Below are 27,930 nucleotides of genomic sequence, written 5' to 3' on the forward strand. Positions count from 1 at the left end.
ATCTAAGAAGAGATCTATTAACTTAAATATTTGTGTGTAAGACATATTATGTGTGGTTAAATTTAGCAAAACACACGTATTTATACATCTTTAGCATGTTTTTGTGTGTCTGACTTTCTGGAATTACCTAGACACTTTGGTAACGTAAACGAAGCTGAGCTGGTAAGGAAGATTTGGGAAAAAAAATCTATAGGCAAAGGCACCACTTAAAAGTGCCTAAAATTTATTTAAAAAAAAAAATCACTAATTCAAAGTTTTATATAACCGTTCTATTACCTATATATAAATAACTAACGTTATCTTCCATAGTGTATATAAATAGTATGTATTTAATCTGTGTTATCGAAACGTAATTTAATCGTAGGATTACGACGTATCGCAAGTAACTATTACCAAAACACACACAATATACATACATAGGTATCTATGTGTATATGTATTTAGTGTGCGTGTTTCTGTTATCTCACATTCAAAGATATTTTTTACAGCCTACGTGAGGCATAGCGTGATGTTAGGTTGTTTATCTGACTCAATAAATACGCTGTAGCCGTCTCAAGCTATGCTGGAGCCCTTGGGCACCCATGAATTTGGGGCCCTATTGGTAGATATTTACTATCATGCACAAATAACTTGCTTTTGGCCAGGTCTTAAGTATAGTTTCAAATAAACGGTGCGGTTATTTTCGTATATTCGTAGGAATCTGATTGGTTGCACAATCTTATGGCTATTTTATAGCCTTTTTTGATAAATATGTTAGTTATTTCTTACAAATATATCACTTTCGAAAATATGCATAGCAGTCAACGTGAGAACAAACGTCTGAAAGAATTATTAAGTATTGTTGGTTCTTCGGGGCCCTCTCAGGATGGGGGCCCTGGGCACGTGCCCCATGATAAAGACGGTAATGGTTACAACACAACATAATAGGGTATTTTCATGGTGAAATATAAATAATGAAATTTGATAAAAATTAACATATATGTATGTAGAAATTACTTATATATTTTGATTTTGAGTCATAAAAGCGCATTAATAATTTATTATATTAAAATTAAAAGTTATTTTTAGTCTGTATATCACGTGACCTAAAACACGAGCCGCTATGGTGTGACGTCAGATAGGCAGAAACTGACATTTCAATATGGCAGTTTGATAAACAACTTTTTTGGAGTTTTATTGCTAATATTCGTACATTACGCTCCAATTATAGCGATTGTAAATCATTATTTTCCCTAAAAACATCAAATATTTATAGCTGTGAACGTTGAATGAGTGCCGGTCGTACATACAAGACTGTTGTTTTTAACAATCTGACGTCATCAAAGGGACTGACAAAGTTTTTGCGGGACTAAAAAAGGTTTCAAATTTAATTTAATTTTATGGCAAGTACGTGTTTATTTCGCTGAAATATATTTTTTGTGACTTTTTATTAGTAAAATCAATATTTTGAAGTACTTTTTCAGACATAGTAGAATACTCTGGCGACAAGGCAGACTTGTATGTCGTGACGAGAAACACGACGCTCTCTTATACCGACATGCACAGTTTACACAGATCTATAATAACATATTAATTAGTATAAGATTTATATTTTACATTTGAATATATATTATCTGTGTATTTATGCATCTGTCATCTCGAGTGACAGGTCGCGAAAGCGCGGGAAAATAATATAAACAAGATGGCGCGCGGTGAAGACGGTGTGCGTGCGAGGTGATATTTAAATGTCTATTTAATCTTATTTGTAAATCGACCTTACGAGTGATACTCAAAATGCCCCTTAAAATGATATACTATATACTTCGCTGATATTATTTTAATAAATATTAAAATATTTTTTTGTATTATTAAGGATTTGTTTTAATTTATCAATAATTTCAATAAATCTCAGTGTTAGGTTTCGATAGAGCAAAGAAAGAAAACAAGAGATGTCTAATACCTGGTTGGAACGAAGATTATTTACTAGCGTTTCGCCCCGGCTTCGCACGGGTGCAACGCTGATACTAAATATACATTATGTCTTACAACGTTCACAGTTTTTCAGTCGTTAGACAATACAAACCGCTACGTCCCTGCGTTTTTAATCTGTAATATCTTCGAAAATATTCATTTAAATTACACGCTGTAAAGGAATGTATTTAAGGTAATTAATTGAATAAGGATACATTCTATATTGCTTAAAATTCCTTCGTAAATAAGTCATTACTTCTCTTAAAAAGTAAAGGATAAAAAGTGATTATTGTGGGTTATCCCTAAGAGATACCATTACGGAATTATTTTTAGATATTTTAATGTGTACTATACTGTAGTGTATTATTTTGATCTATCTCGTCGGGTTTAGCCAGAGTCTCCAACGTAAGCGCAAAATTTGTGTTTAATTACGACATCACATTAGAAACCTCTAAAATTATCAGCCTTCCTCATGAAATACTCTATCTATTAAAAAAAACCGCAACAAAATCCGTCGCGTAGTTTTAAAGATCTAAGCATACACAGGGACAGACAGCCAGCGGGAAGCGACTTTGTTTTAAACTATGTACTGATATATATATATTATTGCCGCCTCAAGCATTAATACCTTGTAGCAATCCCAATAAAAAAAAAAACACGCGATCGCCTGTCATTAGCTTGAGTTTAATTTTGGCGCGAAGTTTGGGCGTTTCTGACATATTATAATTTCATAGCAAAATTTGGCGTTTAATTTGTTTTCCGTTATTAATTATTATTTAGAAGTAATGTATTTGTTGTGAAGAACTTAATTTTTGGAACGAAGTTCTTTTACGCAACAGTTTAGTGAACCGGGCAAAAATCGTCTCTGTCATTTCCTTTGTGCATTTAATATAGACCGATACGGCCCCGAAGTGACTGAAAAAGCTGAACGTTGTATACAAAGACATTCTGTAGTATATTTACAATCAGCATTGCACCCGTGCGAAGCCGGGGCGGGTCGCTAGTATCATATATATAGCTCTGTTAGTGTTCTGTTAAGGAAAACATTGCGTTACAATACAAGTGTATGTAATTATTTTGTACATGACCTCAATCGATGACGTCGTTTTAAAATTACAAGATAACTTACAGCCGAGCTATTATGTAAAAACAAAGTCGTAACAATTGTAAATAATGAGTTTTTTCTTGTTATGGTTTGGCGGACGAGCATATGGGCACCTGATGGTAAGTGGACACCACCGCCCATAGACAATGGCGACTTCACGACCTAGATGGTTGAGTAGCGCGTACACCGGTTTTGATGAAGAAAAAGTTCACTAGTTATCTATGTTGTCTCGGGTCTGGGTGTTTGTACCGTCGTTACTTCTGATCTTCCATAACACAAGTGCTTTAGCTACTTACATTGGGATCAGAGTAATGTACGTGATGTTGTCCAATATTTGTTTATTATTTAAGCGCTCAGAAATTAAACAATCTTTGGTTATGACCTGTGAACCACCAAAATTAAATTAAATTAAATTAAATATATTATTAAAAATATAGAGCAACTAAGTTTAATTATATATATTATGAGCCGAGATGGCCCAGTGGTTAGAACGCGTGCATCTTAACCGATGATTTCGGGTTCAAACCCAGGCAGGCACCACTGAATATTCATGTGCTTAATTTGTGTTTATAATTCATCTCGTGCTCGGCGGTGAAGGAAAACATCGTGAGGAAACCTGCATGTGTCTAATTTCAACGAAATTCTGCCACATGTGTATTCCACCAACCCGCATTGGAGCAGCGTGGTGGAATATGCTCCAAACCTTCTCCTCAAAGGGAGAGGAGGCCTTTAGCCCAGCAGTGGGAAAAAATTACAGGCTAATGCTAAAGTTTAATTATACTATACGCGTAAAGTATACACCACACAAGGCGCGATGTGTCACGGCATACGAATCGGTTTTACCCCCAAGACACGCCAATAGAAGTTTCACAGGAACAATTAGAGCGAGTGACCAACTGATTGATGTTTATGATTTCTGAGATAACTCATTTCGAAAACATATTATAATTGTAGAAAGCATGCAAAACTAATTTCTGAAATCCATGGTTTAATTACTATGCGTGATAATTTTTCAATTAATTATTCTGATTCTGTGTCCGCGACTTCGCGCGCGTTGTTTGAATTTAAGTCATTTGGATATTGTAGCGTGATTTTATTTTTATTATATATATATAATAACATAAAAGTTAATCCTTATTACATCCGCTATCTGCCAGTGAAAGTCCCGTCGAAATCGGTCCAGCCGTTCCAGAGATTAGCCGGAACAAACAGACAGAACAAATGAAATGTTATTTCGGTATATGTACCGTGTATACATACATATGCATTTAGTGAAAATGGGTTATTTTAATATAACAAACAGACACTCCAATTTTATTATATGTATAGATATGACACTATAGTCAGACAATATTTTTATGACATTGGTATGCGATCTAAGGGCATGGTGGTAAGTCCATAAACATTGGTGTTGTACGAAATTCTAACCATTAATAAAACGTCACCTATCTTGAGAACTATATACTTTATTCGAGTAGGCTTTTACAAGCACTTTTGAATCGTCATTTAACAAACTATTTAGAGTAAAGCTACCACCGGTTCCGAATTTAGATTCTACCGAGAAGAACCGGCGAGAAACTCTGTAGTTACTCTTTTTCAACATCTAAAAATACAGTCATGTTAGTTAAATACAATTATATATGTATGTTATGTCTCCTGCCTGGAAACCAACAAGCATTAACTCCGCGCTTTTTTATCATCAATATAATCGTGTATTTAATAATATGCTTTTTTATTAGTGTATTTTTTACAAATGATTTGTATTTATGAATCAACTGAGTTGTTATGTCCCTTGGGCCTGTACTTTCATACTCCTTTAAACCGGAACACACCAATAATATATTGAATATATGCTTAACGGTAGAATATATTAATAGTGGCTGGTAGCAGCAGATGCACTTGTCTCTTCTTGAACCTTAATAATACCTCACGGTGTACTAACAGATGGACTTGTCTCTTTTTGTGCTGTCCTTCAAAGCCGAGCTCGAGAAATTATAACAGTAAAATAACTCAGTTTTTGATCGGACTTGTACCCGTAACCTTCGGTCAAAGTACACACATTGACGCCACTGTGCCATCACGAACATTGCACAACATATAACGTAACGACGTAATCTAAACTCGTGACGCTTAAGGCACTTATACACATATCTACACTCCATTCCAACCATAAGATTTACAAAAAGCCAAATAAACAACATTTGACAGCAAATTGACGCGACCTCATTGGTCGAGAGCTCGATTAGTCTGTGATATTCACTGTGGATTTGCGATTGGCGTTTGAACGTCGACAAAACCTTTCTTTATATAATTGATTCCAAGCATTGTTAGTTTCGTTCAATGTGTCATCATCATTACACACTCGTAGTATAAAACAAAGTCGCTTACCGCTGTCTGTCCCTGTGTACGCTTAGATCTTTAAAATTACGCAACGGATTTTGATGCGGTTTTTTTTATAGATAGATTGATTTATATGTTAATACATGCACAATATAGTAGAGAAACACTGATAATTTAAGAGGTTTCTGAAGTGTTGTCGTAAATAAAGGCATTTTTTTTGGCTCACATTGCAAACGCTGGCTGAACCCTACGAGATAGATCAACATAATGTACTACAGTATTGTACACCTTAAACAGGTCTTCAAAAAAGTTCGCGCTCCGTGCTGGTGTAAGTCTATCTCTTAAGGATAACCCACAATAACCATTTTTTATCCTTTACTTTTTACGAGAAATTGCTTATGAAGCAATTTTATTAATAATGTCTAATGACTGAAAAACTGTGAACGTTGTAAGACATTCTGTAGTATATTTAGTATCAGCATTGCACCCGTGCGTAGCCGGGGCGGGTCGCTAGCTATACGTAGCGAAAGCAACTTTGTACCAACCGGGTGTCACACGAGTCCCAAGCCATAAAAAGCGAGCAAACCGCCGGCGATAACTAGTATTAGACAAATAAGACACAACTACAGCACATTTTTCTCTTCTATTTGTCAATACATTGTTTTTCCTTGTTTTATAGTTATTAAAAAATTCAAAAAAACAAATGAAGATAAAGGTAGAAAAAGTTCACCCTTAATTTTCCAAAATTAGTGATCGTATTTTGATCGCTTAGCGAGTGAACTAGTTGCTATCTGGCTTTTAAAAACATACAAAGTGTTGCCATACTAAAATTTTTGTTTCATCGAGTGTGTAAACTATTTTATACGATTGTTCCTTTACCTGGATGTTGTCTGGAAGAGATCATCTGTATTAGTTGGTTTCTTGTGTCATCATCCTCCATCATCCTCTTGCGCTTATCCCAATGTTACTTGGGGTCGGCGCAGCATGTCCTCTTCCATACTTCTCTGTCGGACGTCATCTCACAAGTAACATTCTTTCTAACCATATCGTCTTTCACACAATCCATCCATCGTTTCTTTGGCCCCTACCTCTATATCCGTCCACGTCCATGCTCAAGACCTTCCTCACAACATGGTCCTCATTCCTCCGCATAACATGCCCATATCAAGACAGCTATTAGTTGCTTTCTTTATATCATCTGTTTAAAAAAGTTCAGCGTAATACAAATTTTAATTGCAAGCGAATAATAAAATAACAATAAATATTTATTTATATATGGATTTAGAGTCCCAAAAAAAAATTACTAATCATTTTTTCAAAGTATCAAAAGCGGTGGGACTTCTAAATGTGTCTTATTTAAATAAATATAAAAAAAAAAAAAAATTGAATCGTCATGTTAGTGGTGACATACTTTTATTTGAATATAAATCAGAAGTTTTACAGTGTAGCACCCGCTTTAGTTTCAACGAGAAATCATTAAGATAATATGAAATAAATAATTACTTAACTTTCTATAATTTATGATAAACTATCAACTTCACGTCTTATCAAACTCATGGAGTAATTTTATTGTCATTGCGAATATAGCATACATACTTTTTCTTTAATGACATTTTTAAAAACATACAAAGATACATTCCATACAGCCTTGTTTAGTTTTTTTTTTTGATGCGTTACGTCTCTGATGTATCGTTTTTTTTGTCTTGAATAAAGTTTAACGGGGTATCAGTTGAATTTTATTTTTTACTTTTAGTTATATCATGAATACAAAAAAATAACACGTAATACACAACAAAGTCAATCAAAAATCTGTTATATACTCAAATAAACCATACTTTTATGCGAAAAGTACTGATATTACTTACTGTCCTGAGTATTAATTAATTCTTGAATCTATTATATGTGTATGTAAATGTCAAACATGCAAACAATCCATTTAGAATGAAGTATGGACATTTGGCTTCCCGTTTGACGTTCTGTCAGAGTGACATTCACAGTAAATCACTAAAAATTAAATCTCGATCGATGACAGCGTCGCCGTCAAATTATATTTGATGTGCCAGCATGTTTTATCAGAAATAATGACGACTACACTATAAATTGAACAAATAATTAATTATTAGTATTTCATAAGTCGTTTTAATCTTATGTAATGCAACCAATAACTAAAATGTTGAGTTTCATTGTGATGCCTAACTGAATAAACTAGTACACGTATACATAGAACTTTTGGAGCATGTTTAAGAGTTTGAAAAAAAACCAAATCCACTACTAATATTTTCTTATTTTACGTTTATAATTAGACAGATTTGAAACACACTCGTGTAAGTGTCATAAACAAAATAAAACTATAAATATAATTATTCACATCAGTTCCAATTAAAAACAAATGTTTATCGTATTTAGCAAATTGAAACGCATTTATTTAAATTGCGTTTCAATAGTGGCGTGATTTTTAAACTCGCTACTGCCCGATAGATGGCGCGCTTTAATTACCGATGTAATAACACCATATATCGTTGTTTGAAATGAATAACCTTGAACTGTGTTAACTTGATTGATAGATTGAAAGATTAATTGTTCGCCGCATATGATTGTCAGAACGATAAAAACAAGTGTATTTCCAATAAGACGTATTGGTTTGTATTATATTAGAAAGGCGGGCGGGCAAATCTGCCACCTGATATGACAGTGGAGCTATTAGAATTATTAACCGTTCTTAACATTGTCAAAGCTAAGGAACAAAAATGTTATGATTAACTAAGATGTCTTGTTGCTATGTGCCTGTATTTACACTGGCTAACTCAACCTTGAAACCAGAACATAATACGTTTTGCTGTTCGGCGGTAGAATATGTAATTACGGGTGGTATCTACTTAGACAGGCTTACACAAAGCCCTACCACCAAGTAACTCATCAAAAGTTCAAACTATAGTTATTAGTTAAAATATCTTGTAAGTCAAATTTGAATGTATAATATTTAATAATATTATTAAAGAAATAAATAAAAATAAAATATATCATTAATTATAGATGTTTATAAACAGATAAAAAATATTGAAATATATTATTTGATTGACAACTTTGTACTTTGTTCCAGTGCCCTGAAATTAAAAAAAAAACAAAACAACAAAATGCTGGACGATGTACTGCCAACCATGAGGAGCCTGAGCCCCGATCCCATAGATGTCGCTCCGATCAACAAAAAATATATACCAGTGAGTAAACTTGAAATACTTTTAAATTGTGCCAGTGTGTTTTGTGATGAAGGCTTTATCGTTTAGATAAAATATTTTTAGACAAATTTCATTTATTTAAGATTTGAGTGCTGAACGGTTTTAAACCGAGGAATTTGAAAATATTTATAAGAAATTACTAATTTAGAAGGCGTATTTAATTATTAAGGAAAATGTAGTTTTTTTTTATTTTATTTTTATCTTAATTTTTTAAAAAGCAAGCAAGATTCTTATGTATTGTTGTTTAACTTGTATTAATATTATTTTAAACATCTGTGACAGCGTTAATAGAATTATTTCCTGAAAAGAATATCGTTGCCGTGAATGTATTAAGCTAATCCTGAGCTCTAGTGAGTACTATTACTCACTAGAGCTCAGGAGATATCGGTTATGCTATCATAACCGATATCTATACTTAAAAATTCTTTCGCTCGCTAACAGATGGCGCTGTGCGATGCTAAGACATAATGTGTCGTAATTAATTTATATAATTGAATATTATGTAGTAATTGCATGATAAAATAGATTGTATGATGGAAATATATACGCATTTAATTTCTTGTAATTAATATCAAGTAAAATCTATTTCGTTCGTCGCTATAGCTCCGTCTCACTCATTTGTCAGAATGACGTGTCGTCAGCCGTAGTTTCGTTTCGATCCGAAGTCAGTCACAAACAGTATTTACTAAAGTATAATCTTGTTTCGTTTTATTGTGATATAAAAACGTAAAATTATTGTGAAATAGTGTAATTGTGGCTCTAAAACTATTACTCGAGTGTTAATAAATAAGTATAGTGCACCATAAGTTGGAAGAAGTATCGTGTTTCTGTGTAATTGTGTTGTAAAGTGACCTACACGAAACAAATGAAAAAGTAATTCGCCGTTTTTCCATTGGTTTTACCTCTTTTTGTGGATATCTTCCGTTACTGAAGGTAACGGAGCGTAACATAAGTATATTATACGGCAGTCTTTAACAAACATTTAAAATAACCTCAAAATATGTATTATCGACGAACACTCATGAAATTATTTCCATTGACATGATACCGAAAAAAAATAAAGGTTCTTTTTCACGTCGACTCGTTAGGTTAGTTTTTTTCAAACAAAGGTTCTTTATCTAATCAGTTCTTATCAGAATCTTGTATACTTTCAAATAACGTGATTCACGATTAATATGAATAAACAAACATAAAAGCATACATTATTTACTATGCATATTCTTTATTACAAACGATTACAATATTATTTCATTACCTTGTATAATAATAACAATGAATACAGATAATTATTGGCAGGAAAAGCTATTCCCTTTTCCTCAAAATTTAAAAATGTTTTAATACTATAAACAGATAATAAAATTATTGTACTTTAAAATGTGTTCAAACCTTGAAGCACTTGCCCAATTAAAATTTAATATGTACAATATTTTGTAATGTATTGTTCTTAAAACCATGTTTTCTCACATGCCATATAAATATTAATGATAATCTGAATGGAAGACAATTATAATCTTTTTTTTTTAAATATAACCATACCAGAAACCAAGTTCATACGTTTTTTTTTTACAAATGATATTTACATTTTATTTGTGAGTCTTAAATAATAAGACAAAGAGTTTTTGCCTTCATTTTAAAGGGAATTAAAAAAAAACAAACTGTGCCTAACTGATTTACTATTTTATAGTCTCAATTAAATATGACTAGTATGGATAAAAAATATAATCTCTAAAGGTTTTATTATTTTAAGACTTTAATTAAAATTCTTGTAAATCTCCAGATAATATAATTCATTAATACATATTCAAACTTTTAGAAGATGTGTTAGTAAGTTAAATATTAATTTAAAAAAGTTTTTAGTGAATTATCATACAAAAAATATGGTGCCGATACAAAAACACTGAATAGATTTTGATGACACTTCTCTTAGCTTATATTCTGTTTTAATTAATAATATTTCAGTCTTAGTATCTATAATAAGTTCATAGAGTATTTTAAAGTTTCACAATATCATATAAATGACAACAGAAAATAATTTAACACTACAAAAGTTAATGGTTTCGATAGATTCATTCTTTTACATTTATTATAATTCTTATCTACCAACTTTCCAGAAGAGTTAGTTTTAATAATGTTGTCATTATAGAAAATGATCCTATAAAATATTTATATGTTTTGTTGGATTCCAACATCAATTGCAATAAGACGGGTGCTTTAATAATTCTAAATAAGTACAATACTTCAACTACAATAAGGGATTACAAGAATTCTATGATTTAATGGATACAAAAGTAGTATTTGTAACTTAACACCTGTATAAGTCTCATTCACAAATATACGAGCCCTCATCCTTTATTTCTATATCTAGATAGTCTGTTGAAGCTGAGAATGTGTCTGAAGAAAATAGTGTCCAACGTTTGGCCACTGAGTACACGCTCTAGTGTGTCAAGCTGTCACACACACCAAGATAATGAATTGATTTATTCAGTACTTTCTTCTCTTCCGTTTGTCAACAGATATTCTTTTGTTTTTGGTATGTTTAGTATCTGTAGATGATCTTCATATGGCGATTAGAAATATACAAATTCATTTTTCCCTCAAATTTTCAATATTGATTATGATTTGACAATTTTGCAAACACAAGTATAATATTAATTAATATCCATACAAGAAGGGAAATCTATTTATGTGGTTCTTACTAAGTAACAGATTGTCTGCATCCATAAACGTAGTACTGCAGGGCTGAGGCCGTCTCCTTTTGAGAAGGTTCAGATTGCATTACACCACACTGTTTAAGTAAGAATAGGTTGTGACCTACTCACACGTGGCATATCTATCCTTATGAAGTTTATGTCAACACTGAGCATTAGATTTATATATTTTTTTTATTTAGGATTACCAACACGACTAACAGTAATTATTAGATACGAACAGTTGCCACTGAGTTTCTTGTGGGTTTGTCTAGATAAAATCTACATTCCAAATGTGCTAGCTTAATGTTTAATTAAATTGATCTTGTTTTTTTTTTTTTAATGGATGCGAAAATGACCCCTTGATCAGATATGAGTTAAATATATATTCTTATTGTTGGATTTAATTTTTTTAAATACAAAGTTTATATATACATAACTTTTAATTTGTTTGTGACCTGTCTCATAATATACTCTGTCGCATACATACACAATACTCTGTCTTACTCTGTCTTAGCTCCTATACCAATTGTGACATTTTGTATAAAAGGGGTAAAGTACTAGTCGTCAACTCATAACAATGATCTTTTTAAGAATTAAATGTATATATATACCTACAATTTTTACGCGCGGCTTCGTTCGTTGACAGGTGTGTTGACAGTTGGGGTTCACAAATTTCATTCTGTACTGAATAATCTCTTTCATGTCTTCTCCAACCTACGTGACATTGGCGAAATAATCTGTGCCCTGACAGCACAACTAAAAGCAATTAAACTAAGAATTGAATTGACAAATTTCATTAAATGATATCTTGTGGTTTGGCCGTGAAAGATGAATAGACAGAGTTACTTTCACATTTATAATATTAGTATAGATTAGTGCGTAAATAGTAAAAACGAAGATAATATTTATTAGAACGTCCTTGCGAACGGTCGGACGTGGGTTCGTTGACCGTGTTTGCTAAATATAATCGCGTTCACGTTGGTCTTGGACGTGGAAAAAAGTAGAAACGATTTTACGCGTTTTGAAGGTTAATGGCGAAAGATAGGTCTGTATTACTGTTGAAGATAGATCTGTGTTTTTATTTAGGTTGAATGTTAATGTTCCACTGGTGGGACAGCTCCTTTTAAGTTTGGTTTGTGTTATTATTTAATTGAATCTAATTTATAGGAATTTGCGCGCGAAAATTTGCTTAATAAAAAAAGAAAACTTTGTTTAATTCGATGTAAACCCACGATTGTCTGATTTAATTAACGCCATTGGTATTTTTTTTCTTATTTGACTTTATTTAACAATTCTTTAAAATGTATTTATATTAGATGAAATTTGTGGCAAAAAATTGTTCACTGATAGAAAAGTATATTTCAGAGTGCTATAGGGTTTAATTTATACAAATATATATTCTTGTTAATAAACCGCACCCGTGCGAAGCCAGAGGGAGTGCTAGTCTGAATATATAATGATGATAATTAAATATGTCTCGTAAAAAGTGCGCCAAGTGCGACCAGAGACATTTTTTTTAAATGTTATTTTACGTCTTTATTTTATGTAATTTATCTGTGAAATGTCAACTTTCGCGGTCACCTGATTTTTTGGCGGTAAAAGAAACGAAAAAGCAACATCTTCGTAATTTTTTTTAGTGTTTTTTAACGGCGTATTTGTTATTAAATATACAAAAATGAACAGTCATAAAATCATTTTTTAAGAGCTTGAAATAATCCACTTCGTATGAATATAACTTTCTAACATTTTATTGCGGTCAACAAATTTTTATTTTTTGATTTTTTTTTAAACAATGATAGAAAAAAAAAAATTATGTTTATTATTGTTTTTTCATCTCAGAAAACCAGTTAAAATGCTTGACTAAGTTAATATATTCCCCCTAATTATACAGTATAGTGGTTGATTTACTTCATATTCTTGTTTTAAAGTGTTTATATTGGTTTTAAAGAACTAATTCTCGTAAGACATTAAAATTATGTATTTTTCTAAACCTCTTCTAATAAAAATATATCGATTCGTTTAAATTATACTTTAATAAATAAGTTATAATTATTTTGATATGACTTGGGTCGTGACGTACAGTACGTGACCTCATCATATAGATCGATAAATTAAAAAATATCACGATAATATTAGTTTTAGCGACTTACCCAAAATTAATAAATCCAAATAGTAGTGGATTAACCTGATTGGTCCAAAATGTACGAACATTATTTAAGTTAGCGAAAAGTTGAATTATAATTAGTTTTATATTGCTTATTTAAGTAATTATTGAGTTCCATATAAATCTTCCAACACAAAGAAAAGAAAAGAAAAGAAGAATGAAATTTATTAAAAGAATGAAATCATGTCATGTCGTCTTAAACGATTATTTCCATGATAAAAACTAACCCATGTCCTTTCGCGGAACTATCTACATCCATACGAAATTTCATCAAAATCGATTCAGTCTTTTAAGCGTGCCGTGGTAACAGAGTTACTTTCGCGTTTATAATATTAGTAGGATGTTTTTGATTGCCTTATTGATTCCATTGTCACAATATTTATAGCAAAGTTATTGAGAAGTCATTTTTATTCAACCCCTAAAAGGTGATAAGTTTGGATTAGAAATTTTAGTAACTATGAGTTAATTATCTTGATATAATTTAGCTGGTAAGTTAACTATTTATAATGTCTACTTGATATAATATAAAGAATATTTATATTTTTTTAGAAGACGTGACGTTAAAATGGCGTGTTTACAAAATATTGCGTGATATTTGACGGCGTTGGTGGATTTCATATACAGCCTAACAAGAAAAGAAATTATATATGACTCCAGTATTTTATAACGCAGACTAAAAATAAAGAAAAAATGTCTATGAATTTACAATTGTTGGAACGAAGTTCTTTAACGCTGATTACAGTGGTGAACTGGCTGGAATGGTCACGTAAGGAATAAGCGTTCTGCCCCCCTCCAGGAGACCTTGGGATCTCTTTATCTTTCTCTGCCTCTTTTCTTTGAATACGGTTTTAAATAATGTTATTTTTTTATTGTCTACTAATTATTCTCAAACATTGTTAACTTACTTTTCGTCTGTTATTTAATACATAATATATATATCTAAAACAAATTCGATTCAACCGGTCGTCCCACGACTAGTTTTTTTTTTTTTTAATTTTTCATTACAAAACATTTAAGAAAAAAGTACTTACTTATATTTTTGTTAAATTTGCACTGACATAACTGTTATTGTTATCCGGTCAGTCACACTGTGACTAATGGTCACGTGACTATGACGTAAACTCCGAATATCTTGTCGCATGGTACACCGGTTATTATCTGAGTTAAATTATGCTTTAGCGTAATTTAGTAACGATAATAAATGTTCAAATTTATAAATGAGAGGACCGTGTGATCATCAGTAGATTGCGGTAATCGTTACTTTTAATATAGATTAGATATTATGTATTTCAAGTGCATTTTAATAGTACATTATTGTCCCGCCATTACTAATTTCCCGCCAATCGAATTTATTTCATTGTACTTTTGTTTAGGCAAAGGTAACTTGTGGTACAGCCAAGTGACCTTCGAAGTACAGATACAAAATTGCAAAATAAAAATTATTAATATTAATAGAACATAAAAATTCTTTTTTCGAATGTCATTTGAATATGTCATTGCATGTTTGGGAAAATAATTAAAGTTTTTAAACTTTTATGCCATCAATAAAAACGATATTACCAAGAAGCGTATATTGTTTAGGTAAATATTAATGTAGGTGTTACGTTCATCGTTCTGTGTGGGTGGTGTGATCTTGGGAGATAAGTCATCGTCATTAAAGGGGCGTCGTCATAATGCAATTGTTTTCGTGAGCTGTATCGTTGGCTGTTTGTTGATATACCTTTTTATATAAATTCGTAATTTAGCTAGATCGTTTTTTTTAATTATACTGTCATAATTTTAGCTACAGTTGAATTAGTAGTTCAACCATTACATATAGTGTCCAGGTGTCTAGATAATTTATTTTGACTATGACATAGTAATCTGTCATTGGTTAAAAATATCCTGGAATATTTTTTTTCTGACTTCATAGGTAGTATTAACTGTAATAGTGGCCGCTCATTGGTCGAAATTCACCTGCCATTCGGAAGGCAAAGATTATTTCGCCAATGTCGCGTGCGATGAGAAAACACTGTGAAGATAGAACCATGTGTCATTGATTTTTAACTTTGTCATGACGTGTGTTTTCACTGGTAATATGAACGTAAACTTTGAATGTTTGTTATTATATATGCGTGTGTATCAAACGCACGACACATTTTTATGAATTTAATGTACTTGTAATGCACTCAAAAACAAATAAAAATGTGTTTTATTCAAGTAGCTTCTGAATCGTCGTGTTACAGGGTTGAATCAAATGTAAAGTTACCAAATTCGGAAGGTAGATTCTACCGAGAAACGACAAGGAACTCAGTAGTTAGTTTTCCACCATTATAATTACAGAGTTTGTCAGTGAACAACAAGTATTTTTTATATATCCGGCTTAGAAGTAAATTAATACTAAGTCCACGCTTTTTTATCTTTAATATAATCTTGAATTGAGCTTTAAATTTGTTTTATATTTGATAAACCTCCGTCAGCAATTTTATAAAAAGCTGTACAAAATGTTTGCTTCATGTGTATATCAGATAAGCTGAAAGTTAGACAAGTGTGGGATGATTAAACACCCACGTATACTCTATTCCAACCATAACAAGAAAAAATTCAAATAAACATCATTCGACAGCAAATTGACGCGATATCATTGGTCGAGAGCTCGATTAGTCTATGATATTCACTATGGATTTGCGATGTTTGTTTAGACGTCGACGAAACTGTTATCGAAATTTCGGAAGTAAAATTAAAGTGGTAATAAGTGTAATAGTGTTGTATTATAAATAGAGATATATTAATCATAAACTTTTAGTAGTATTAGAGCTGTCTTTATAAACACAATGTCATAAGAAAATAATTATGAATTAGGTCTCACATAATGTCTATTGTAACTTACTCCGTAAATGCTTAATAATTGGGTCTTAAAGAATGTTCCTTAGCTGTATAGTTTTAAAATTGACATCTCTCACTTGCTTCTGGAACGTTCTCGAATGTGTTAATATACGGATTAAAAATATTTTCTCATCTCTTTGGTGTTTGCATTTCCGACATTAATCTATCAAATAGTGCACAATATAGCAAATACATTTGTTGAATTACACTATGATAAACCAAACAATTCATTTTTACCACTAGAGCGTCTTTAACGTTTTTTCTAAATTATTCGTAAGCTTTTTTTTATGTTAGGTGGCAAACGCTTAAATTTGCGGGTCGCCTGTTTTGTTTCAACACGATTTTTTAGGACAGTAGGACAAGTATCATCAACGCTGGTTTGTTTGTAAATGGACGGAAAAGAGTTACTACGGATTTTCTCGCAGTTTTATTTGGTAGATATATATATATCTTAATACACTTTAATTCGCACCAAGACGGAACAATTACTGCTTACAATAAATCGTCAGTGGAAAGAAATAAATCACATTTTCCAAAAACACCTTTTTGGCGCTTAAGCTCTTTTTCCTCAGGATGATTTTCGATAGGATATTAAAAAAGGCTTGATTGCTTAAGAGCTATCTATTCCAGGATAACAGGTAACTTAACGACGATTTAAATGTCCTATTATAAGTCTACTTGAATAAAGAAAATTTTTCTTTTAGTCGCGTTAGCAATTTTTTATTTTTTTATTTATGACAACGTAATCCCTCCTGCCCATAGACATGAGCGCCGTATGTGTTTTTTTTAAATCATGTCTTACATAAAACATGTAACACTAACATTGGAAACTGCGATGTTACCTCCCTTATATTTAAACAGGTTACTAGGAATTATCATGTTATGTCCCTTGTGCCTGTAGTTACACTGGCTCACTCACCCTTCAAACCGGAACATAATACTGAGTGCTGTTTGGCGGTAGAATATATCTGATGAGTGGGTGGTACCTACAAAGAAAAACTATGTATTTATATATTTTTCTAAATAATTTTACATTATTTATCTTTAATTATAAATTATTTCAAATACTATCGATTGCTGAGCGTACAGTGTCGACCGTATTTCCCGAACAAACAAATACCGAGATGTTTCTCTTAACAACATTAACGTGCACGGTTCACCTTGCCCGCGTCGGAACACATTCAACCCATTATCCTGTAATTTGTACGTTTCCAGAAATAAATTCAATGATCTTATCTCGACTGAAGTTACTTTAATATTTCCCTTGAACCATGCCAAGAAAATCGTTGGAATTATGGCGTTTGTTTAAAGCTGAAACGAGGTTTATATTTGTATTATTATCACGTTAAACCTCTTTGTCCACCCAATTTGTTCTTGTCTTTGTCAACCCAATGTACCCAAATCGGGTAGACCATGTCTTCGTTTTGCTTGAGCGTGACTCCAAGCCTTTGTGAGGTCGAATTTTCGAACGCATCAAACAAATTGCGATAGAATGTAACTTTAATTGGAGTTGATGCTTAAGCGATAATTATAAAAGAAAATTGAAAGGACTGTAAAAGAAGGATTTAAATATTGGCGCCCAACGTAAGCCTAATACATCATAGTACTTGTTAAAAATATTTTATGTATAAATTAGGTACCTTTACTTTTTTTATTGAAAACTAAAGTTTTATATTGTAAAAAACAATGCTTATAGACGATCGATTGGACTTCTGTATAACTTTTTGCTATAGAAAAACTTTACGTTTTGTACGTAATGCAAGTAAATAAACATTGTGAGGTTTCCGACACGGTCGGCCTTTTTACAACTTATAATAAGTTTTGTTTTGGAGGGTTGACTTCAGAATTCAAATATAAACAGTAATTCGTTAATAAAATATAATATACTGAAAACAAAATGGCGTGGGCGGTGACATCAAGGCAAAATTTAATTTCTGTGATTACATCGACCTCGTATTATTCTTAAAGGACGGACATACGTCACAATTAATTTCACTTGTGTATTTTAAGAGCCCTACTTCGCGATTGTTGTGCTAATTTAACAAACCAACATTTTCCTGTGACTTTGCACACTTGATATATATATAGGGATATATCATCTTAGTTTCCAAGGTCATATCACTATGTAAGGAATAGTTAACATTTCCTATAGTGTTAGTATCTTTGGGCAGTGGTGACCACTACCCACCAGGTGCCCCATTTGCTAGTCTGCCTAGCTCTATATTATATATAAAAAAGATGGGCATTAATCTTTTGATTTCTTTCTTTTTTCAATAAATATAGCAGTTTTCGTAAATCGGTATTAGTTTGGGCAACGTTTGTTTCGATAGTGTCTGGTATTTTCTTTCCGACTAGGTTTGAATTATGAGCTATATCTTAAATTATACAACATATAGACGAGGTTCTTCCTAAAACTAGAAACTATTATTATATACAATTTATATATTTAGTCGGATTAGTAAAGTCTGCAAATAAAGAAAAAAAGTATATGTTTATTTTAGTATCAACATATGATTCAAGGAATTAAAATTTTGGATCGAAGATAATTTATTTATCAATGTCTTATGATTAAACTTTTCTAAAGTTCCACAAAATTTCGTTTAATATTTGTCCCTTAGTTTTATTTGAACTTCGAACAACATCGAATCGATATTTACAATAGTTGAAGTCCCATACAGAGACAGCCTATGCCCTTATCAGTTAAACAGCTTCATTGACTGAGTTTCCATATTAAGGTAAGTTATAAAATGAGAATTTAGACGCCATAATTGAAAATGTTTATCGCTGTGTAAAATTTAGGTCATCGTTTGTCCTACTAAGCAAGTACTTAGTTAATTTTGCTATATGAAAAATATTAATTTCAACCTCAATAAAATAAAAATGTTTGGAAAATAATAATTGCGATGATAATTATCTACGGGTACTTTCGATTTAGAATGAGGTTATTTTAATCATAGGTAGTACAAAACAAAGTCGCTTACCGCTGTCTGTTCCTATGCATGCTTAGCTCTTTAAAATTACACAATGGATTTCGATGCGGTTTTTTTAAATAAATAAATTGATTCAAGAGGAAGGTTTATATGTATAATAAATGCACAATATAGTAGAGAAACACTGATAATTTTAGAGGTTTCTAAAGTGATGTCATAAATAAACACATTTTTTGCGCTTACATTGTAAACCCTGGTTGTGGTCTGTAATTCGCTCGCATTTTGAGGGTTGTTCTTCAGTCGTTAGGCATAACATTTGTCTAAGCATTTGATCTCTTTTGGAGTTTTAAGCTTGCTTCATCCCAATTTCATCAAATTTGGTGCAGTTCTTGGACAACAGGGCATAGGGAAGTGAACAGACTTTACTTTCGTATTTATAGTATTATTCACAGCGAATTTTCGACTAACTACATAGCGAGCAAAGGACACTTAACTGCTACGTTACATTATGTTCCAAACACTAACGGTATAAACCACATTCCCAACTACTCGTGCTAGTAACACTAAGATTCTCGAAAATTCTTAGTATAACTAAGACCATATATAGTATACTGATTTTTTTTATGATACGTTGGTGAACTGGTAAGCAATCACCAACGCCTGTTGATATTGGCCTTGTAAGTAATATTAACCATTCCGCATGTCGCCAATGCATCACCAACATTGGTATTTGGAGCCAGATTTGTCTAGAGGTCCATATTATTATGAATATTTTCATTTCTGTGTATGTTTACTCTTTGTATCAGTATTAAAACATTAATTAGTGAATTAATTATAATTTCACTATAGCCTACTCCAATTGAAGTAGGAATAAAGACAAACAAACCTAATTATAAGAATTACGTATTTCATGCAATTCGCTATTAACTCAGCTATATTGTGCACTACTAAGAGTTTATGATTAATATATCTTTATTTATAATACAAGACTGTTACACTAAACTACTTTAATTTTACTTCCGAAATTCCGATAATAGTTTCATCAACGTTCAAAACGCAATTTGTTCGCAAATCCATAGTGAATATCATAGATTAATCGAGCTCTCGACCAATGATATCGCGTCAATTTGCTGTCAAATGTTGTTTATTTGGCTCTTCTCCCCTTGTGGTTGGAATAGATTATACATCTAGATATCTTAACATATATAACATTAAAATTTATAATTTGTCAGAATATTTGTTGTAAGGGCTCAAGGTCCCAAGACAGTTCCCAAGAATCCAGCCATGGTGTCATTACGTGTCATGTGCGTACAGTTACCACAATAACACTTAGTATTCCTGTTTGGGATACACAAGGTGACGGAGATTATCGTTGCACCGAGCCCTATCACCAAGTAAATTATAATGTTATGCTCATATTTATTTAAAGAGATGATTTTAATGCCAGCAAATTAGGTCATCTTGAGAAGGGCATCGGAGATGTGATCCTTGAAAACGTGCACACGCTCTAAAATTACAACGTCCTAAATATTTTGATATTTGTGCCAGTTTCAATGAAAGTATCAAATATTTATTATATATTTTCCATCTGCCTTGTTTAAGGTTAATTACAAATGGCGAAGGCTACACGATATTTTTTTAGATCGATATTTAATGGCCCTATAGTCTCTTGCTGGCAGGGCTTTGTGCAGGCCCGTCTGGGTAGTTACCACCCACTCATCAGATATTCTATCGCCAAACAACAATGCTCAATATTGTTGTGTTCCGGTTTGAAGGATAATGATTGGATTAGCGTAATGTAAGGAATGGCTATTATTTCTTACAGCGTTATTGCCTATGGGCGGTGGTGACCACTTACCTACCGACAACCTGTATCATAAAAAAAAATCGATATTTAATGCTCGTATAATTTTTTATTCCAAATTCTTGTACGTAAGTAAGTATCAGTCGCTGTTGGTACAAGACCTGTCTTTAGTAGAAGTAACTCTTAGACCTACCAGCTCCAATGCGGGTAAGATACGTATCATTATGATTCCTCTTCGCTATCCACTTGGAAAACGACGAAAATAATCATGCCTGCGATGAACCTCTCAGGTTCCTTAAGGACTGCAGACATCCGCTAAGAATTTTACGGAACTCCACCCCTATACGGGTAAAACGGTGATTGGAAGTACAAATAGTTATATATATAATATCATAAAGGGGAAAGATTTGTCTGTGTGCAAACGATAAACTCCGAAACTATTAAGGCGATTTGAATAATTCTTGAACCATTTGAATTCCAGAAGCGAAACCGAGCAATTTTTTTAAATAATTACACGTGTGTATGTATGAATATAAATACGATTATTTGTACGATTTACGATTGATTGTCATAAACTGAATTCCACGCAGACGAAGCCCCGTCTACAAACATTTAATTATATCAGTACTTATCGCCTCTCGTGGTGAAATCCACGAATAAATTCGTTGCTCGTTTTGTGGTTAGGGGTGATACGTTTGACCACTTGTGGTATATTTGTGAACAATGCATGTAATTTTATCGATAGTATTTGTTTGTTGTCTGTAATTACACTTGCACACCAACCATTTACGACGAACGGTACGATATAAACGCATCTATGGAAAATTTACTGCTGATTGGATGATACTTATTCAAACTAGTTTAAACTGGATCTCGCTACATATAAAGATATGTTACTAGCGATCCGCCCTGGCTTCACGCGTGCTCTGTATTAATAAATATAATCATATTATATTTCGATTCTATAGCTCTAGGGAATGTTCATGATCATTGGTTCCAAAAATTAACCCCCCCCCCCCCACAAACTGAGAAAGATATGATTCATTATTAATTATATTATTATAGATTATTATATTGTCAATGGTTCAATGTCGATCACTTTCCATCTGTGTATTTAATACTTTAATTTCGAGACCAGCAAAATGTGTCAACGACTTTTTTTTTCTAATTGCAAATATCTAACCGAAGGCCGTATGGTCGTAGGCATCGCTTGTTTTATTATTTTTTTCTTATGTGAAAAATCATAAAAAACTATGAAGCGATAAAGATGAATTAGCTCATAGCTCGGATGATATCACTTGTTGTTTGCTGTTTCAAATAACGAAAATATATTAATTGTTATAGTATGACAGCAATACTTGTAAATCTGACATTAAAAAATTTTTTTTTTTTTTTTAATTTTCTTCTCCGGTCCGTGGTGTTAATTTTGGAACCGGTGGTAGATTTTTGACTATAAATAAGCGAGTGTAAAACTTCTATATTGAATAAAGATTTTTGACTTTGACGTTGACTTGGCGCGTTACTCATTGTGTTTGTAAATATTCCTCGAAACTTCGATCATATCGTGAAATCATATATTTTTTATGTATTATAGACCATACTACAAATAACCTTGAGGTATTTAGTCTGCCATCAGGTGGACATATGCTTCTCTGGCGTCTGACAAACGATAAAAAAAGTTAAACGAGGAATCGCATAAGTGTCATTTTATCTAATGCCATATATGTCACTGACACTACACGTTTCGCGCCTTTTTTAATCTGTGGTAAATCAAAGCCCGCCAATACTTAAAAGGCAAAGGAACGATGTATTCGTCATTACGTTCTGTCCTTATCTATTGTCATATAAGGGAAAGGGAAGGTGACATGTTATCCTTAGTTCGCTTCGCCCTTTCTGTTACAAGGTGACTCGGTTTTGAAGTAAATAAGTTAGAAATAGTTTACAACAATTATCGCTTTGTTTGTAATTGCGTCGAGGTTATTTTTCAATTGTTTGCAACCGTCTTCAGAGAATGAAGGCGACCTGGTTCCGTAGTGTTGTAAGGTAAATAAAAAATACTTCTTCCATTTTGATGACGTAAATGTAAATTATATTTTTATTTATATTTGAAACGAATTTAATTAATTTATTAAATCATTTATTAGGTTTAATTATCATTAATGTCAATACTAAGATTTTCGAGGCGAATGTATTGAGATCTTTCGCGCGTTTTGATTGGTCGATACTTTGACAGATGATCTTATATTTGTATAATCTGTATATTCGCAAAATGTACTTGCATTTATTCTGACATTTAAAATTAAAAGTTATAAAATATTATTCCTAATGTTAATGAAAATCAAATCAAAATGGTCTTTATTCAAGTAGGCTCATGATACAGTGTTGAATTAAATACAAAACTACAACCGGTTCCGGAAGTAGATTCTATCGGAAACTCAGCAGTAACTACTCTTTACGTTTGTACGTTACAAAAGAAAAATCAAAATTTCGAATTTAATAAATGTTCTATTTTCAATTTATTTTTCTTCAAAGTATAAAATCGATAGATTATCCGTTTTCGTACGTTCGTACGCGCTGAATAATATTAAACTTAAAAAAACATTGTTTTCGAACGAAAAATATCGACGCATAACCTTGAACTCTAGCGGTCGTACGAAAAACTTCGAGTAAGGTAAACGACGCGAAACGCCATTTTAATTGGAATTCTAAATTCAAATAGGATCAACGACCAAAGTTTGACAGATAATAAGTTATCTAAATAATACATTTGTTATCTGTATCTGTTTGATCTTTTGTAATGTTACGTACAATATTGCAATTTTATTTGCTACGGTTATTATTAATTTATTTTTTTAAATTAACTAACTTCGCATCCCGGCTTTGCACGGGTTGAGTAACGGTTTACATAGTTAATATCGAAGGACGAACATACAAAGAAAAAAAAGTTGTGTGAACTGTCGCTGTAAATGTATTTAAAGATAGTTTTATTTTGGAAGCTAGCTGTGCCCGCGACTTCGGGCGCGTTTGAATTTAATTTATTTCGATATTGCAGCGTGACTTTATTTTTATTCTACATAAAATTCTAAAATAAAAGTAGCCTAAGTTATACTCCTTATTACATCCGCTATCTGCCAGTGAAAGTTCCGTCAAAATCGGTCCAGCCGTTCCAGAGATTAGCCGGAACAAACAGACGGACGGATAAAAATGTTATTTTGGTATATGTACCGTGTATACATACATATGTATTTAGTTAAAATGGGTTCTTTCAATATTACAAACAGACACTCTGACCTTAAATCTTACTTGGTGGTAGGGCTTTGTGCAAGCCCATCTGGGTAGGTACCACCCATCAGATATTTTAATCCAAACAGCAGTACTTGATATTGTGTTCCGGTTTAAATGGTTAGTTAGTCAGTGTACGGGATATACCATATTAGTTTCCAAGGTTGGTGGTGCATTGGTGAAGTAAGGGTGATTATTTCTAACGTGAGCGGTGGTGACCACTTGACATCAGGTGGCCCATTGGCCGGTTCGTTTGGTTCAGTTCGGATAAAAAAAATCACTTTCAAACCCGATTTAAACTCCAAAAACACCACCAGTTTTCCATATACGCCATGATGGAAATAAAAAACGGTAGAAAGTTCGCGAAATATCAAGAGAAAGTAGAATAACAGGCGCGAAAGCGTTTATTTTTGTTGAAACAATTAAAAATTTCGTTACTTCATACTCGGATGGCTTTTATTTTAAGTTTAGAATAGAATTAATACATTTAAATTAAGAACGCCATTTATTTCACTAATGTTCTCAATCTTTGGATGGTATTGTTTTTTTTTTTTTTTTTTAATTATGGCAATGCATAATAATTTTTCAGCCATTCATTGCGTGTGAAGTTTCTATTAAATTATTTGTTATATTTTATTCTTATTCTATTAAAATTTATACTATTTTGTTGTTAAAATTGTATGTATAATTTTATGTTTTGTCGAGGCAGCTATAAAATTGTGTTGCTATATGCAATATTGAAACGAAACGATAGATCTTATGTTTTATTTATTTTAATCAATTACCGAGATAAAATGATCATATAAAAACTTTAACATATATTCGTTTAATCTACGCAATACTGAAATAGACACGTGCTAAACAAAGAACCATAAATCTAAAAACGCAATGCGCTCGCGCAGGCAACGCCCTAATTAAATGCAATTTATTTTTATCTATGATTTTAAAGACGTCGGAGTGCACTCGACTTTTACGAACACGTGAAGAAATTATGTTAAAAATATTTACTAAGATGTTGTGTTGTTTTTTTTTTAAGTATATTTTTGGGGCAAGGGCGTTGCAATGATATTTTGCTGGGGGGGGGGAGAATACTAACTAGCTAAATATCGATGTACAGATAAAAAATGAGGAATTTAATTTAAAGCTCGGCTCGGAATGTAGATCTAACCGCGAATGTTGGCAAGAATTTCAGTAGTTACTCTATGTAATTAAATTATATCTAAATTCTAAACAGACGTTTGGACTTATATAAACTTTTTTTTTTATGAAATTCTGATCGTGATCCTAATTTATGATTCCTTATGTTTTGCGTAATATTTAGTAATAAAATTTAAGAGAAAATGACGATTTAAAAATATTCTTACTAGCGACCCGCCCCGGCTTCGCTCGGGTGCAATTTATTAATTTATAAAAAGTTAAGTATAAAATTTGAATTTTTTAGTTTCGGAGATTGCTCCATGCATACAGACACACAGAACATCTTTGTAACATTATTGTAGATCATAGATAACATTTCATCAATGGTAAGTAAGAAACGCAAATACGCCAAAGTAATATTTTGTGAAATGAGATTTATTGTAAACGAATTAAAGTTAATTTTCCAAAAGCATACAATGGCGCTTGAGCTCTTCCTACCCAGCGACTGCGATAATACCCTGATCCATTCACATGTGATACTAGTCAACTGCCCAAGATGTATTATAGTATGTCTGCGTGAGAGCCGAGATGGCCCAGTGGTTAGAACGCGTGCATCTTAACCGATGATCTCGGGTTCAAACCCAGGCAGGCACCGGTGAATTTTCATGTGCTTAATTTGTGTTTATAATTCCTCTCGTGCTCGGCGGTGAAGGAAAACATCGCGAGGAAACCTGCATGTGTCTAATTTCACATTGAATGTGAATTCCACCAACACTCCAATATGCTCCAAACCTTCTCCTCGAAGGGAGAGGAGGCCTTTAGCCCAGCAGTGGGAAATTTACAGGCTTCTAATGTATGTATGTATGTCTGCGTATGTTATATACATCTAATTGCAATCGGTCTTCGTAAGGACGACTACCGTAGCTAAAAGAGGTCAAGTGGAAATCACCATCAAGAAATTAGACTGGTGAACATCATTGGAAGAATTAACTTAAAAAATTTAAAGGTCATGTCAAAAAAACTGACAAATAACGCATTCGATACAAGATTGTGTTTAAGATAAACAAGCTCCGACTGGACCTTAGTGTTTAATGATTGTACTTTACTGATACTTTAGTTTTGTACTCGCGATCGTCTTGCTGTGCATTATCAGATCGGCCATGTGCAATATTATTTATCGATGTTAAAAATGGCACAAACATTGTTATCATGAGTGTAAAATTATTTAAAAACTTCGTCCATCTTGGACGAGCGCCATGACGGGGAAACGGCCTCTAAGTCATTCGAAAGACGAATTCAAAAAGAGAACGCAGTAAAACTTCGATTGCATTTATAATCTGTTTCAACGGAATATGCGAATTTATGCTTGTATATATATATATAAATTAAATTGTAATGTCTGTTTGTGATATTGGAATAAGTAGCTGAACCTGCGGCTTTACCCGCGCGAAATTTATAAAATACAAACTTCCGACCCCTGTTTTACCCCCTTAGGGGTGTTTTTTTTGTAAAATCCGTTCTTAGCAGACGTCTACACCCTATAAGGAACCTACCTGCCAAATTTCAAGTTTGTAGGTGTTATAGTTTCAGAGATTTCGTGATTAAACAGTGAGTTTTATACATGCGTAATTTTTGTCAGTCCGGTGGTCTGTAAGTTTGTTATCTTTGCTTGTAATTAAAAAAAAAAAACGATCAATAGACATCTTGTTTAAACTTAAGTTGATCTCGATTTCAATGAAAGTCAATTTTATTAAATTATACGGTAAATCAACGTATCGAAAAAAAAACTCTTTATTTAAATTTATGGGATTTTTCTAATATATTATAAATTTTACGATATTATTGCGTCAGCTATTAAAAAAAAAGTAAACTCTTAAATTGTTTTTTTTTTAATACTCTGTGCTAATTCTCTTGAAATCACACTCAACCCAAACATAGTTATATAAAATCATCTGTGTACGTATTTGTTTTAATGACAGATCCGTCATCTTTAAGTCTTTGTCTGAAAGTACAATGTTTTTTTTTTTTAAGATTTGGCGCGCATCGGTAATATTTTATCTTTTTTCGTCGGTAGGTTATTTTCATTTTACGTTTCGTTAATGCGTATGTATACTTAAGTATATAGTAGTTATTTTTTATGACAATAATAAGGTTATTTAGGTGATATTTTTTACATTTTCTAGTACAAAAAGTATTTATAACAGAGGTATTAGTCAATTGATTCGGCATAAAGAGTACAGAGCTATCTTCCATAAGCCTGAGGCGGTCAATCAAATTCGTTTTGAAGGAAGTAACCCAGGAAAAGACTGGACTTTTTTTTCTGGGCGTTAAGTAATTTATACCACAGATTAAATATAACATGTCTTCCGAACACATTTGATGTTGTAAGCAAATTTGTACTAAACATATTATTATTGTGTTTCGGTT

The 27,930-nt window shown here is 32.3% G+C and overlaps 1 protein-coding gene across 3 annotated transcripts in view; it reads left to right on the forward strand.

Moving 5' to 3' along the window:
- LOC125075265 (segmentation protein cap'n'collar-like) overlaps positions 1 to 27,930 on the forward strand; it is a 134,099-nt gene that overhangs the window by 12,208 nt on the left and 93,961 nt on the right. The window contains exon 2 of one of the 3 annotated variants that reach the window (XM_047686973.1): positions 8,496 to 8,613. In XM_047686973.1, coding sequence (XP_047542929.1) covers positions 8,530 to 8,613 — 84 coding nt within the window. In that variant the 5' untranslated portion in view covers positions 8,496 to 8,529. Of the gene's footprint in view, positions 1 to 8,495; positions 8,614 to 9,306; positions 9,565 to 27,930 lie in introns of those variants that run through there. The other 2 variants (XM_047686966.1, XM_047686967.1) reach the window with 2 other exon arrangements.

Source organism: Vanessa atalanta, chromosome 30 (assembly GCF_905147765.1).
Source record: "Vanessa atalanta chromosome 30, ilVanAtal1.2, whole genome shotgun sequence".
Lineage (NCBI taxonomy): Eukaryota > Metazoa > Arthropoda > Insecta > Lepidoptera > Nymphalidae > Vanessa > Vanessa atalanta.